The 16,382-nt window shown below is 36.5% G+C and overlaps 1 protein-coding gene across 1 annotated transcript in view; it reads right to left on the bottom strand.

Annotated features, from left to right (window-relative positions):
- Nucleotides 1-9,487: 9,487 nt before the first annotated feature.
- LOC140742558 (uncharacterized) overlaps nucleotides 9,488-16,382 on the bottom strand; it is a 30,852-nt gene continuing 23,957 nt past the window's right edge. The window contains exon 3 of the mRNA XM_073073461.1: nucleotides 9,488-9,576. Within this exon, the coding sequence (XP_072929562.1) occupies nucleotides 9,488-9,576 (89 nt within the window). The remainder of the gene's footprint in view (nucleotides 9,577-16,382) is intronic.

Genomic DNA, 16,382 nt, shown 5'->3' with positions numbered 1-16,382 from the left:
AATATCACGAACATAATATATTTTGTAATAACAAATTTTACAAATAGTATTTATTATTTTTAACGGCCACAAAGGGTTCAGAAATCGTAATTATTTCATTATTAAGGCTTAACTTATTAATAAAATTATTATTAATAATATTCTTATTATATTAGCTGTAATACTTCAAACTTTAAATAATGTAACATGTTGGGGTAAGATAGATATACTTTTCCGGCATTCCTGCTTGGGTGTCAGGGGTAGCGGCACATCTTTGGCCGACCACAGATATCTAATCCTATCTGGGGTTGATGACAGATGTCCATGGGCGGCAGTAGCCACCATCCGGTGGACTGAATGCTCGTTTGCTACTCCTATATTAAAAAAATACTAAAAGTAAGCAAAATCAAAAAGCCATCTGAAACATGGTATCGTTATATTTATCAGATAAACGACTTACGCAGCATCCCTAGTCGTTATCGCTCAGTGATATACACGCGCCTATCTCTCGAGAAAAATCGGTGGTCCTGTCGCAATCGCGCGAGGGGACCATTTCTCACTCGTAGCTTGGCTACGCGGTATTAGCTCGTTGTAGACATGCTACGAATGGTCTACGAAAATTATGTAACTGCGTAGCACTGGCATGGACATTCTCATAGGTGAGTGTAGTAATTTTTGTATGTTTATAAACGTTGTAATTTTACTTTTATTTTGTTAATTTGCCAAGGGTTTAGTACCCAAAGGGTAAAATGACTAAGCCTCCGTCTGTCCATCCGTCCGTCTGTTAGTCGGTCATACCCTTACCATCTCTTGAACCATAATAGACTGACACTTTTTTTCATAATCGATGTACTTTTGTGTGCTGTTATAATAAACATGAAAATTACTATTTTTTTTAAATTACTATCGTATTACGTTTTTTGATTGTACGAAACCCTTCGTCGGACCGCTAGATCGGCACCGAGTTTTTGACGGGCCGATGTGCCGGCAACGTAAAACACATTGGAACTTGTACGTACACATCCGTCACACGAGTGACAGCTGGAACAAAATAAATCACCGATATCGGTCGCACTGGACAAACTATCGCCGTCACGACATAATTAAAATCGGCCCAAAATAATCTTGTTCTCGGTATCGTCTCGGTGACGGTGCAGTGGACAAACACCCTTAGACTCATTTTCAAATGTTCAGTGTCCCATATTTTGGATATATAAAGCCTATACACACATTTTGTATACTTTTCAAAAAGATAGTGAATAGAGGACAAACATTAGAAAAATATAGGTCGAATGTGACTTATGTAAAGCGACGACGACGAATACCTTTATTGCTTTAAATACCTCACTTAACTACGCCAAACGACGTGCATCTTGGGTTTGTGTAACAAGTTAAAACTAATTTTGGGATTCTGAAATTATGTAGAGGACACAACATTTGTCTATTATAAGAAACACAATAAAACAATGATATCTTAATGTTAGAAATACTAACAATATTAAACTATAAAGCTTTGACACAAAACACGTAACTTTCTTATGTAACAAATTACTTAGTATAGCGAAACTCTAAAGTTAACATGCAGACTGCACTTAATGTCAGAGGTCGTGAATAAGGTTTCAATGTATTTAATGTATGACTTTAGGTTTAGTTTACTACTCCATTTATTCAATTTAGGAAGCAATGATTATAGAACATTTATGGTTCCTTTTTAGATGCCTATGTCTGAGGTTTTGGTTCTGGTGAAGATGGGATTACTCCCATCTTGGGAAATATACTTGTGGCGACCTCCCGCTACTCGTCAAGAGATGGCGCCACGAGTATTCTAAATCACGCTATCGAAGTTTTCTAAATATCTTGCATATATACAATATTATACAAGCTCCAAACTGAGACAGTTGGAGCACGGCCGCTCCCCGGACATGATCACCTAGCCCGGCGGGAGATCTCCCTTTGCCAAATACTTATTCGAGGAGTTCCAACTTAATCCTCAAGACCAATTTCAGGTAAGACTGATATTATCTGGAGTTCATTACAGATGTGCGACAGTGACCATCTACAGTCAAATGAAATGCGTGCTCATGCACTACTTTTTTATGAAAAGGTTTCCATAGGAAGGGATTCTATTTGACGCCACGCACAGCTCTTGCTGCTCAAAATCATATATGTTACAGGTTCGTTTCCCGTTTATGTAGACAGTTAATGACGTATTTAGATTGTTGCTCTGAATCTGAATCTGTGTTAGTCTTGTACTACCAAGGTTCTACTACCACTTTTGAATATGGCAGAACCCATTGTGGCGGCGGCGGCTCCGGCGGCACCACCGCCACACCTATTTCTGCCTAATAATAGCAGTGTTAGGAGCTGCTGTGTTCCGTTTTGAAGGATGTGGTAATGGAGACACACTTTTCCGAGGCGTTCCAGCTTAGTCCTTAGGGGTAGCAGCGCATCTGTGGCCAATCTCAGGTAAGAATATCTAATCCTATCTGGGGTTGATTACAGATGTCCATGGGTGGTAGTAGCCACTTACCATCAGGTGTACTGCATGCTCGTCTGCTACTCCTATATTATAAAAAAAAAAACCAAAAGACCCAGACTTGAATCGTATAGACATAGAATCGTGAGGTAAGATGCGTCATCATTATTACTTATCTATTCATAACAAGTTACAGATATACATTCTTCTATTCGTCTACATAGACGCCTTAAAAGACATCGAATAAGAAAAATAGTAGCAGAATTTATAAATTTTAAGCAGCTCTAAAATACTTTTGGACAGAGCGAATACATTGAAGCGCCATAGATTTTAGTAAATATCGTCTTGAAAGGGTGAGACTAATGAACGGCGACTCGGCGCATATTTATCTTTGGAAGCTCCATTACTCATGAAGACGGCTATATTTCTTGTCTTTAAAGGCTACTGACCTAGATCAATGTAGTGTTATAAATACGCGTGATTTGTAAAAACTAAAAGAAATAATGGAACTAATAAATAGATATGAAGGTGGTAGAACCCTTTGTGGTTCGACTCCGGCGGCACCACCGCCATACCTATTTCTGCCTAATCACAACAGTGTTAAGCGCTGCTGTGTTGTGGTTTGGAGGGTGTGGTAAGGGAGAAATACTTTTCCGAGTAGTTCCAGCTTAGTCCTCAGGGGTAGCGGCGTATCTGTGGCCGACCTCAGACAGAAATATCTAATCCTATCTGGAGTTGATTACGGATTTCCATGGGAGGCAGTATCCACTTACCATTAGATGGACTGCGTTCTCGTTTGCTACTCCTATATTACAATAGAAAGATATTTCAGGATTACTTCACACACTCTGATGATATAACAATTTGTACATAAGCTGTAATGTGTATTTCTCATGTTAAATGACTTGTATTCGAATGAGAAGTAAATAAAGACAAGTAATTAATTAAAAAATCAAAAAACCAGACTGCACTATAAAAGCTGAAGTAGAATTTCCAAAAACGGCGAAATAGGCGTTTTCATATTTTTATCCAGAAAGCCAAATACAAAGTTTCATAGTAGGTATCTGCTTCAAAATCAAGAGACGTTCAAACAATATTATCCTATTTTATCCTCATAGTGCTCATTTACGCTATATAAAGAACCTATGAGTAAAATTCCAGAACTCTAAAGTTCAGCGGTTTCCCCTTTGCGTTGATCTTTATCACACCAACACTACTCATGTAGTCAGACAGTCATCTCGATGAGTATATATATGTATATATTATATAATGTATGTGTAATCTCTTTTAAGTTCCTTTATTTTGATATCCTACTCGATAGGTTTGGTTAACTTTTTTAAAACGTGTTACTATTTCGCAAAAACAATCCACCATTTACGCTCCATAAAATATATAACTTTAGTAATTCAAAGTTCCGGTCATTATTTTACCTCGTAATGGGTAGAATTACATTATTTTTATCCAACAAGCCAAATACAAAATTTCATAGTGTTTGCTTCAAAATTGACGATTGTTTAAATGAACTTTTAACCCTTATTTTACCCTCTACGGGGCAAATTTTTCGGATGGGGAAAAATATGTGTGTCCTTGTTCGTATCCAGAAAGCCAAATACTAAATTTTGTAGCAGTTGCTTCAAAATTAAAGGATTTCAAAAAAACTGTTTTCCCCCATTTTACCCTCTTAGGGGTAGAATTTCCAAAAGGCCTTTCTTAGTACTTATTTACGCTATATAGCGAACCTTTGTCCAAAATTTCAGAACTCTAAGTTGAGCAGTTTTGTCTGTACTTTGATTTCTAAAAAATGAAAAAGTCATTTAGTTAGTCAGTCAGTCAGTCACCTTGCTGTTTTATATATATACAAATATGTTTTTATAATCTCCGTTTCTTTTTCTTTCATTTGATACCCTATTCGATAGGTTCGGTTAGCTTTTTTTTTAAATGTGTTACTATTTCGCGCCAAAAATCCGCCATTTTATTTATTTTTTTCTAACACCTATCTAAGGACACTCGGGTCATTGGGACGTATGTAATGACATCTTACCTGTCGAAATTCATCCAGCCGTTTGTTAGATCGGATCAAATAAAGAAAGACAAACATACAAGATACGCGCGAAAAACATAACCCTTCCTTGGCAGTCGGGTAAAAACGACAGCAATTTGGATGAAGCTTATTATATTTAATAATTTTTTAAAAGTATTTTAAAACTTGTTTATATATATTTTTTTGTATTTTTTCATAGGTTAATATTGTAAATAGTTTAATATGTAATTAAAAATAAAGAAAATATATTTAATTTGATGAAATATAAATGAAGTAATTAGACTTATGTTTAACTTTTAAGCTCGTTAAGTTTGCTTTGCAAAGCATGAAAATTTTATTAATTATAAAACGAGGTTAATCAGCGTAGAAGATATAACCGATATTGGCTTTATACTTTACACAAATAACAAGTATAACAAATTATTTTAGTATATTCATTGGTTTATATTACTGAAATATACAAAAATGGTAACAGATTTTTTTGTTGTTCCAATACGGTCTTTTTATGAGTTAATCCAAATGTAGCGATAGTACACTACTCTTGACAAGTGTAGTTTAGTAAACTTAATGACCTCTTAGAACATTTTTCATAATCATTCAATAATTCGCCAAGTACGAGTCGAACTCGCACATGGAGGCTTCCGTACCACTAAATGTTCAATATATTTTATTTATTTTTATAAAATAACCATATTAAAATATGTTTTATTGTTCTTATTTGTATTTATTATAATAACAGTTATAGTCGTGAGCGGATTAAAAAAATATCAACTGTCTTCCTAGTACACTTAGTTAAGTTAGAACGAACAATGCTGAAAAAATCCGGTTTGTTGTACGGAGACCCCTTTAATCTTCAACTTTATTTTTAATTTAGTATTCTTTGTTACAGCGGCCATCGTTATGCATCCTCTGTAAAAATTTCTAGTGTCTGTCTGTTACGGTTTTAGAGATAGAGCCCTGTGACAGACGGAAAAACGGACAGATAGCAAAGTCTTAGTAATAGGGCCCGTTTATACCCTTTCAATAAATAAATTAATAGTAATTTTTGTGTTTGTCTTTGTGTATATATGTGGCACCCACGATACAAGGAATCCTAATGTGGGGCCTTGAGTGTAGCAAGCGTTTTTCATATATAACAGTAGAATGCACAAAAATACTGAGTAAAATTTTCCCTTAAAAATCTTCATTCAAAATAAGCTTAAGTAATATTGGGATTATTTCCAAGAAGGATCATCCCCGAAAAGGCCCTTAAACAATTTAATCCTTCCGTTAAAAATCAACGCTCGGTTGGAAATTTTGAGATAGTGTCGCAAGTTCCTGTAACAGGAAGTACGGGCCATAACCACGGGCTGGGTGATATTAAATTGTCCTGAAAAAAACATTAATAATAAAATAGTACATTTCTATTGCAAAAATATGATTGTAAGCTTCAATATTTTTGAAATACTAGGAATAAGTGCCCTTTCCATGAGTTTTTATGTTTTGACAAATATGACTGTTTACGTTTTGGCCCATACGATTTCCTAGTTCTGACACAATCCGCTAGGGGCGCTGATTGGAAATTGTATGGGCAAATACGGAAACAAATACCAAAACAGTCATATTTGTCAAAACGTAAAAACGTAAGGGTAAAGAATACAAATTCTGTTATGTTTACCAGACCGTGGATGGTTTTCCGGTGTATGTATTTATTTACGCGTGTGTCTCATTTTGGAATGCTCTACAGCCCAAATACCTTGTCGGATTTAACATATGAGGTGTCGTTGGATTCGTCTAAAAAGTGGCAATAGTACCCTTAGTATGAGTTATTACAAAAAATGACTGTTTTGGTATTTGTTTACGTATTTGCCCATACATTTCTAATCGGCGCCCCTAGCTGATTGTATCAGAACTGATTGGAAATATATGGGAAATACAAAATACAAAAACATAAGAAGTCATTTTTGTCAAAACGTAAAAACTCATACAGGTCACTTTAATAATAAATCTCTATTTTCAATTAGGATGATAATAACATTATATAAAATGAACATCTACTATAAATAATCTCATTAAATTGATAAGGTGACATTTCACCGTAGTCCTAGATAACATCGCCTAGTAGGACTGCATATCTTTTTAATTGGTAAGAGATGGTTCAAACTCGGCCTGTCAATTGAGAGGTCTGAGGTTCAAATCCCAGGCACGAACTTCGGATTTTTGTAAAAAATTCTGCTTCATAACAGCAGTGTTAAACGCTGCTGTTATGAAGCAGAAAAAGGTGTGGCGGTGGTGCCGCCGGAGTCGAACCACAAATGGTTCTTCCGCCTTCAAACCTACCTACGTATTTAATCACATTTTGCTCACAAATTTAATCTAATTAAAACACGGGCGAGTTTCAAATTCACGGACGGTGAACCAAAGCGACAAATTTGATGTATTTAAATCGGGCGAGCGGGTCGCGGCCAGCAAATGTGATCAAAGTGTGTTTGAGCAACCAACCGCCTGATTTGATGAGGAGTCCCTACAGTTACATTTCGTTGTTTATTAACTCGACCTCTCAATCTACGGGTCCAAGGTTTGAATTCCAGGCACGTGCCCCCATTTTCCAAGTTATCTAATTATTATCACTAGCAAAACGGTGAACAAAAATTTAAACCTACATGCCTGAGAATTCTTAAAAAATGATCTCAATGGTGTGTGAAGTCTTACCAATCAGCACTATATCTATTGAAATAGCTTATAACCTAGAGACCACTCACTTTGGAAACCCATTCCCTGCAATGGAGCGGTAATAGGTTGACGAATGTCTAAAAAATCGCTTATTACCTAAGCAATTGTTATTTTAAATGTCGGGACAGATTTTAATTTTATTGACTCACAATAAAGTGCGTTAATAATGTACTAAGCATTTAATCACATTTTGCTCAAACTTCATCTAATCAAAACACGGGCGAGTTTCAAATTCACGGACGGTGAACCAAAGCGACAAATTTGATGTATTTAAATCGGGCGAGCGGGTCGCGGCCAGCAAATGTTATCAAAGTGTGTTTGAGCAACCAACCGCCTGATTTGATGAGGACTCCCCAACCGTTACATTTCGTTGAGTTTACATTGATCTTGTAATTTGTAGTATTATACGTAGTGAGGTTTGCTCTGTGACGTAACGTAACAATATTTCATCGAGCTCTTGGTGTAAAATTAGAATTAGTAGTGTCGTGAAAGAAATGAAATGTAGTATGAGTATATTTTTGTTTTACAATAGTAGGCTTCATTGAGCGTAAGTATACTCGAATTACTTTTTTTCGATATCCGTCGCTAATAGGGCTGATAGTAATAATATTCAGTCTCCATTCTATAGTAAGAATGTAGTGATAATCATGTTATAATGACAGTTACTTTACTTACTAAAACGATATGTATTTAAATTAAAAATAAAGCAACACCTATTTCTAGCGTAAAGTAGTTCTTGCTTTACGGTGGAATGATGCGAAAGCCAACTGACTTGCATAAGAGGCGAACATCTTTGTCTTCGTACGTGGGAACTTATATGTATTATCCGCGTCAAACTGCTAGTCCGCTCTGAATATATAAATTAATCGCGTCGCCACAGCAAATTGTATGACTACACCTGCTTGCAACAACTTCAGAGCGGACTAGCAGTTTGGCGCGGACTAATCTTGAGTACACATAGAAAACTTCTGTCCTATAAAAATTGTTCATCTTCATACAAAAATTGTTCTTACATGATATTTAAGGCTTTGTATTTCACATAAAAAAAAATCACAGACGAGGGAAAAAACTAGACTTAGAATAAAAAATAAGAACTCTACAATTAACGTAACAAATAAACAATTATATCTTAATTCAAACATCATTTTATATGCTGAAATAAAAAACACACTTAACGATGTTGTTTTATAAATTCTTGGGCTTGACTCCTCTCGATACTGTCACTTGACCTCCTCGACTGCAAGGATACTCGAGTACTGAAAAATTCTTGACTTCACAGAATACGACCTTACGACACTTTATCGTTAGCATTTTATGTATGTAATTCGAGTCTGAAGTATTCGATTTCGACCGAAGGTCATTATTTTAAATTAGAAATTCATTTTGCAATTATAATCAACTTTGTAACAGAATTTATTTAGCGTTTTTATTACAGTCCGTAAATCTTGAAGGTGGTAGAACCCTTTGTGGTTCGACTCTGGCGGCACCACCGCCACACCTATTTCTACCTAATAACTGCAGTGTTAGGTGCTGCTGTGTTCCGGTTTGAAGGGTGTGGTAAGGGAGAAAGACTTTTCCGAGGCATTCCAGCTTAGTCCTCAGGGGTAGCGGCGCATCTGTGGCCGACCTCAGGTAGGAATATCTAATCCTATCTGGGGTTTATTACAGATGTCCATGGGCGGCAGTAGCCACTTACCATCAGGTGGACTGCATGCTCGTCTGCTACTCTTATATTATAAAAAAAAATCATTAAGTGAATTATTCACAATCGAATGTTATTGTGCAAGTTTATTTCTCATTATTTTAAACCAAATACTAAATTATAGTTTACGTAGATTTAAAAAAAATAAAAAGACGAATGGAAATACAAGAACAAAAAAAAAAGGAAAAGTATGAGTATATTTTCACAACATATAATAAAGAACTTTAAAAAAATGATGTTAGTTCATCGTTCTAGTAAGCGTAAACCTCGTATATGCATTATGCATGTGACTAATCAGTTTTTACATTTAAAATTTTAAACCTGGATCTCTAATATTCATGGCTGATAATTACGCCACTGAGCTAAACCTACTCCCTATGAGCTTCAGGAATGTTTTTGAGTTTTCCAATCAGTTCTGATACAGTCCACTAGGGACGCTGATTAGAAATGTATGGGAAATACGTAAACAAATACAAAAACAGTCATTTTTGTAAAAACATAAAACTAATACTAAGGGTATTGCAATGCAGCAGTGTTAAAAAACGCGTATTAAGCCATCAAATCTTTACACCACGCGCTAGGTCCATAAGTGATGTTCTATCACCTTCGGGGCGTTTTCGGCTGTGTTCTCGGGCGAGTTAGTGGATACCGTCGTTTTCAAACCCACTGACGCAAATAACATTAGCATAGTTATCGAACGCGTTGGGATGAGACCTCCGTAAAGGTCCCGTTGGGGCAGGGACGGCTCTTAAACCCGCTTTTCCGATAATGACTATCGATGATTCCACCCTCAATGCGAACCCGAGCACAATATTATTACGTAGTTTCGACGTTGTGGGGAATTGGGAAATATAACATGCGTGGTATTCAGTTATTTGCGGAATTCCACGGTGTATTCCACGGTGTATGAGTGGATTGATATTGATATATTTATTTAGGAAGATGTTTTGGTCGGATTGCGTCTTGTTTGTCGTCTTGTTTAAGCTGGGCGCACACGATAAAGATGAAATATTGAAAATTAAAGTATTTTACGAAATTTAAATTCATATATAGTATAATAAGTGGCTTCAATAACCCGTCTATCCAATGTTTTTCCTGCCAAAGATTGACATATGAAAACTTCTTCATACTGGATAATATTCTATCTTTGCTTTGTAACAATTAGATTAATAATTACTTGTGTAAAATAAAAGTTACCTTCCTGAGGTCGGTCACAAATACGCCGCTACCCCTGAGGACTAAGCTGGAACGCCTCTGAAAAGTATGTGTCACTTACCACACCCGTCAAACCAGAACACAGCAGCGCTGGACACTACTGTTAATAGGCAGAAATAGGTGTGGCGGTGGTGCCGCCGGAGTTGAATCACAAAGAGTTCTACCACCTTTAACTATGGACTTTAACTATGGACTACTACATAGTCCACCTATTCTTTAGGCCATAGTCCACCGCGCTGGCCAAGTGCATATTGGTAGACTTCACATACTTTTGAGTTTTTTTTATAAATCTTTCAAGTATACAGGTTTCCTCACGATCTTTTCCTTCACCGCTTAGCAAGTGATAATTAATTTCTAATACGCACATAACTTAGAAAAATCAGAGGTGCGTGCCTAGGATTTGAACCTCGGACCCCTCGATCGAGAGGCCGAGTTTCTTAACCGCTAGGCTATCACTGCTCTTGTACTTGCACTGTCTTGTAGAAGTCTTGTTTAACTATAGTATCTATCACTATTGTGTATCAGTAGCTTACACAAACGGCGTTTAAGATGTTTGTGTAATAACGCTTCCGTCTTTAATGCTCGCAAATTGTTAACACAAATAATGTATTGAAATTTGATGATTAAACGACACTTCTGTTTCTCGACGTCTCTGTAACTTCCGTCTAGTTTTACTACAAGAGATGGAGTGACGATATTTTGATAATATAACGTTTTATATCATTGCTTTGTATTTACTGATTTGAAAGAAAGGGAAAGTATTTTATTTTTATATTCACTCTTGATAAATAGTCGTGTGTTAATAGGTAATAAATAATGTATTATGCTAAATTAGAAGAATTAAATAAGAAATATTCTTTAGTATGGTAGAAATATGTCCTTTAAGTTATCATCATCATCAAACTGAGGACTGGTCTGCCTTTTCCTTCTCACTCTGAGAGGCAGAGTGACAAGGATAAGGTCTACCGCGCTGGGCAAATGCCTATTGGTAGACTTCATATACCTTCGAGACTTTTTTATAAATCTCTCGGGTGTGCAGGTTTCCCCGTGATATTTTCACCTTCACTGTTTAAGCAATTAATAAATAATATCTGATACGCACATAACATTGAAAAATCGGAGGTGTTTCGGATTTGAACCTCGGACCCCTCGATTGAGAGGCCGAGATTTTTCACCACTGGGCTATCACTACTAAGCCCCTTAAGTAATCCTAATTTATTTTAGAATTCAAGGCGAGATTTTGTAGTCTGATTTACCTTATTAGTAATCGGTGAAGCAAGTGTCTTATCCATATAAATCTATTGCAATCCTATGATTACTACATCTATTTACGTCAGATTTAAACCATAATCAGTCAAGTTTTCCAAGTTATTAAAACGTAAATGAATAATTTATTTAAACAAAGGTGGGGGCTCGTTTATTTAACAAATCAAAATAGGGTCCCGACGTTTCTGTAGATGGAAAATTTTCGATTAATAATCATCTCGTCGCATTAGGGAGCGATGAAATAAAGGATTGAACGGGCGTGAGATTCAATTTGTTAGAATCCTGAGGAAATGCTGCCAAATGAAACATTTTGTATACTCCGAGCAAGTTAAATTGTATTTCTTACAGGAATCTTATTGGTCTTGTTTGCGCCGCGGATCAAACTTAACGTATACCCCTAACGCCGTACAAATACTTCAAATATTTTCCCGGGAAATCCGGAAAATGTCTTCATTATGGCAACCGGGTCTTTAAATAAGATGACAGTGTAACTGGGGTATATCAATGAGATTTCAGGAGTTGTTCAAGTATTTCTTTACAAGATTTTAGAGGGTAAAATATTTGAGGGTAAAAGAGTCTTTTGTAGTTTCATGAAAAGTTATATCATTGTGTGCGAAATCCATCAAAATCATTGTAGCGATTTTCAAAATTAGCGCGTATCGATAGACATTGTTTCAAAAAAATAATAATTTCCGTCTGTTCCAGTCCTCTCTTAGTGAAGGGGACCCGTTTAACAGTTACCTGGGATATTAAGTAGGCATTGCAGGTACCTTTAAATAGGGAACACCTTTTTTTTCTTCTCGAGGTGGAAACCTTCAAAAAGTACCCGGTGCCGTGGGAGTGACACGGGGTTATGTAGGATTTTTACCGCACTAAAACCCCCCGTAGCCGTCCTCAGCGCTGCATAGAGGACTCTGGGATCTCCAAAGGAACGCAACCGAAGTCCTCTCAGCGCATTGCCCCGTCGGGCTCCGCCCAGGTGAGATTGAATTTAACTTTCCGGTCCCGGAATTATAGGGACATAATTAAGGTACACCGTTTTTTTTTGTTTTCGAGGGGAAAATCTTCAAAAGGTACCCGACGACGTGGGAGCGACGCTGGGTTATGTGGGATTTTTACCGCACTAAAACCCACACTAAAATTGCTCACGTAACGAGAAAGTATAACCAGTTATGAAAATTGGAATTGTGTGCATAAATTAAGTGTTGCCATGTCTCCGTTCTAAAATGTCCTTAAAATGTTTAAATTACTTATTTATTACGTAAATCACACAGTATTAGTTATTTATACAATATTTTTATTTAAAAAGTTTCTTTATTTGTACATTAAATGATAAAATCATCCTTTTGTTTCATTGAATTTCAAGGCGATGAAGTATCTTTATAATTTACTTATCCAAGCACTCCGTATACAATCCCTACAAGAACATTAAAATATAACAATGCAATACAGATGCTCTTATCTCGAATTGAAGACGTAAACGCTGAAATAAAAAGGATCTATACGCGTTAGACGACTTGTTTGATTAAAATGCGAACACATTTGCGATTCAAATGTTCCTTTTACTGATCATAAAGTATTCAAATGCCTGTGTTAATATTTCCGACACGTTGGCGCGCCGTGGCCTTTTTAACAGGCCAAAATGGGTGACTGGGATTTATTTTGAAGGAGTTTCCGCTTGCGACGACGTCCGCGTATTTTGTTTTTTCACTTTTTTGTAATATAGGAGTAGCGGATAACCATGCAGTCCACCGGATGACAAGTGGCTACTGCCGCTCATGGACATTTGCGATCAACTCCAGATAGGATGATTCCTACCTGAGGTCGGCCACAGATGCACCGCTACCCATGAGGACTAAGCTGGAACGCCTCGGAAAAGTATGTCTCCTTTACTACAAACTTCAAACCAGCTCTGAGTATAGCTGTCAAAACACTAATATTTGTTATTTTTGTAAAGTCTGTTAAAATTGATGTTAGCAAGTGCATCGGTTTAATATGTCCGAAACGAAGAATGAAACTACACATTTACCTTCTAGAATTTCAGAACTCATAACATTTAATGGCTAAGAAATGTATATGGAAACGAGCTTTACTAAGGAACGGTCGTACCAATCCTCTCTGCTTATTAAATAACCGAATTTTTAACACGCTTTTATTAGCTTGTCCATGCATTTTGGTGTGCATTTTACTGCGGTTCATATTAACCATTCTCTCATAGATTATTGGCAATAGAATGATTGTAACATTTAAAATATTAAGCATCCCACGCTTTTTACTGCGAATTGAATTATTATTTTGATTACTTAAATTTTATTATAATTCATTATCATTATTTTCTAGTTTTTAGTTCGATTAGCAATAAAAGCGTGTTATTTTAGTTATTTTTTTTACTATTTCGATTTCGATTCTCAAAAGTGCAGGTTACAAAGTTTCAAAATATACTAAAATATCAATTCGTTAGGAACGATACGCGCAAGTTAATTCTGTGTTATCGTTGAAAAATTTAATCGTTAAACCAATATTAGCATAGTAGTATATAGCATAGCGATAGTCAAAATTGTATATATTGTACCAACATTTATGGACATGCTAATTTAGTAAATAACAATCTGCAAAGTATTCACGGTTGTACTCGTAGATTATATTTATTTTGTAAATGAAATAGAAATGTTAAAATCATATTCCACCACACTGATCAGCTACAGGGTGGTAAACTTCACACATAGAATATAAGTTTTTCATAAATAAATACATAATTTGTATATATTTACTATTTCTGCCTAATAACGCCAGTGTTGAGCGCTGCTGTGTTCCGTTTAGAAGGGTGTGGTAAGGGAGACATACTTTTCCGAGGAGTTCCAGCTTAGTCCACAAGGATAGCGGCGCATCTGTCGCCGACCTCAGGTAGGAATATCTAAACCCATCTGGGGTTGATTACAGATGTCCATGGGCGGCAGTAGCCACTTACCATCAGGTGGATTGCATGCTCGTCCGCTACTCGTATATTATAAAAATAAAATAAAAAAATCACATCGTTAACACAAGGAATAGTTAATTAATTAAATTTTATAAAATCGGAGTAGCTTTCCTTCTTCGAACCTGCACCTTCAGAGTAACTCAAGGAAACTTATACGACTAGATTTCCTGTTTTATAACTACAACGTATTATCACGTATTTCGACAAATTTTATAAGTTTCACATTTCATCACAAATATTTGTACACCTCAAAACAAACATTTGTATCGTAAGTAAAAAATACAATAGCACTCGACACTCGCAAGCAAGCACTCAGGGTTATTGCCACCCCTGATAAAACTACGGTGGTGTAAATATGACCCTTAGGAAATGACGAGAGTAGTTCACTATTAGAGGGTTGGTAGAGTGAAGTCAAACACCAATGTTGTCGATACCGTGACGTTTTGATAAGAGATCAACTACTTTTATAGTTTTGTGAGAGTTTTCTATCATACTTTCTTCGTCGGCGACAAAATGTGCGACAAAATGTACTTTTATTTAAAATTCAAAGCCTTTTTATATTAACTGTTTTTTTCATAGATATCTCACCGCCTTGTAATTGAAGGAAGTCATTAAATGAAGGTTGAAGGTGGTAGAACCCTTTGTGGTTCGACTCCGGCAGCACCACCGCCACACCTGTTTCTACCTAATAACAGCAGTGATATGCGCTGCTGTGTTCTGTTTTGAAGGGTGTGAGGGAGACAGACTTTTCCGAGGCGTTCCAGCTTAGTCCTCAGGGGTAGCGGCGCATCTGTGGCCGACCTCGGGTAGGCATATCTAATCTTATCTGGGGTTGATTACAGATGTCCATGGGCGGCAGTAGCCACTTAACATCAGGTGGACTGCATGCTCGTCTGCTTTTGTTATATTATAAAAAAAAATAAAAAAAAAATGGCGGACTGTGTGTCGAGCTGACATGTGCAGTTATGTGGTGCAAAAACACGAAATCAAAGAAAGTGCGGATAAATATCGTTTCATTCGTAAATGCTCTAAAAACTACTTTTTTTTATATTTTTCAAACACGAAAATAGATGACAGTGACAAATTCGATTGTCAAAATTGGTTAAATTTTCTTGTTAGGAGTGAGTAATCTTTACTAATCTATGTTTTTTTTCCTCTAGTCCATTTAGTCCACCTGACGGTAAAAGCACAATGGTGCTTATGGAGTTTGGGCATCTGTTACAAATACTATATTAAGAATGAAGTTCTATCTGAAGCCATGATAACACATGCATTGCCTCTCCTGCTGGTCGCTTCATATATAAATCAACTGATATGCACATTCTTCCCCGAAATGCAAGTTTTGCTTCACGTTAGAAATAAGTGTAGCATCATCAACCCAATATTGTCCCACTGCTGGGCACGGGTCACCACTCAGAATGAGAAGTGAAAGCCATCGTCCACCAAGTGCGTATTGGTTGACTTCACATACCTTTGATATTTTTTTTTATAAATCTCTCAGGTATGCAGGTTTCCTCGCGATGTTTTTCCTTCACCGTTTAAGCAAGTGATCATTAATTTCTAATACGCACATAACTTTGAAAAATCAGAGGTGCGTGCCTGGGATTTGAACCTCGGAGCCCTCGATCGAGAGGCCGAGTTTCTTAGCCATTAGGCTATCACTGCTTCTGCTGCTAGAAATAAATGTATTCAAACCATAAACATCAATAACTAGCTCACCCGGGAAACGTTGTGTTGCCATATAAGTAAATAAAAAATAGATAGTAGCCGATTCTCAGACCTACTGAATATGCGTATAAAATTTGGTGAAAAGCGGTACAGCCGTTTAGAAAGAGTGCGGTAACTATAATTGTGACTCGAGAATTTAATTAATATTTTAAGATATTAAGTCGTTAGTAAATATTTTTTTTCCAACGACATATCATATTTGGCAAGTAAACACAAATGTCATCGAATATTCGTACTGAACGTTACAAATTGCGGTACCTCTCAAGTAAGCGCTCACTCAAGGTTA

Source organism: Epargyreus clarus, unplaced genomic scaffold, assembly GCF_041222505.1.
Source record: "Epargyreus clarus isolate Ecla_fem2 unplaced genomic scaffold, WU_Ecla_fem_2.2 ptg000006l, whole genome shotgun sequence".
Classification (NCBI taxonomy): Eukaryota; Metazoa; Arthropoda; class Insecta; order Lepidoptera; family Hesperiidae; genus Epargyreus; species Epargyreus clarus.
This window is presented reverse-complemented; position numbering and strand designations above follow the sequence as displayed.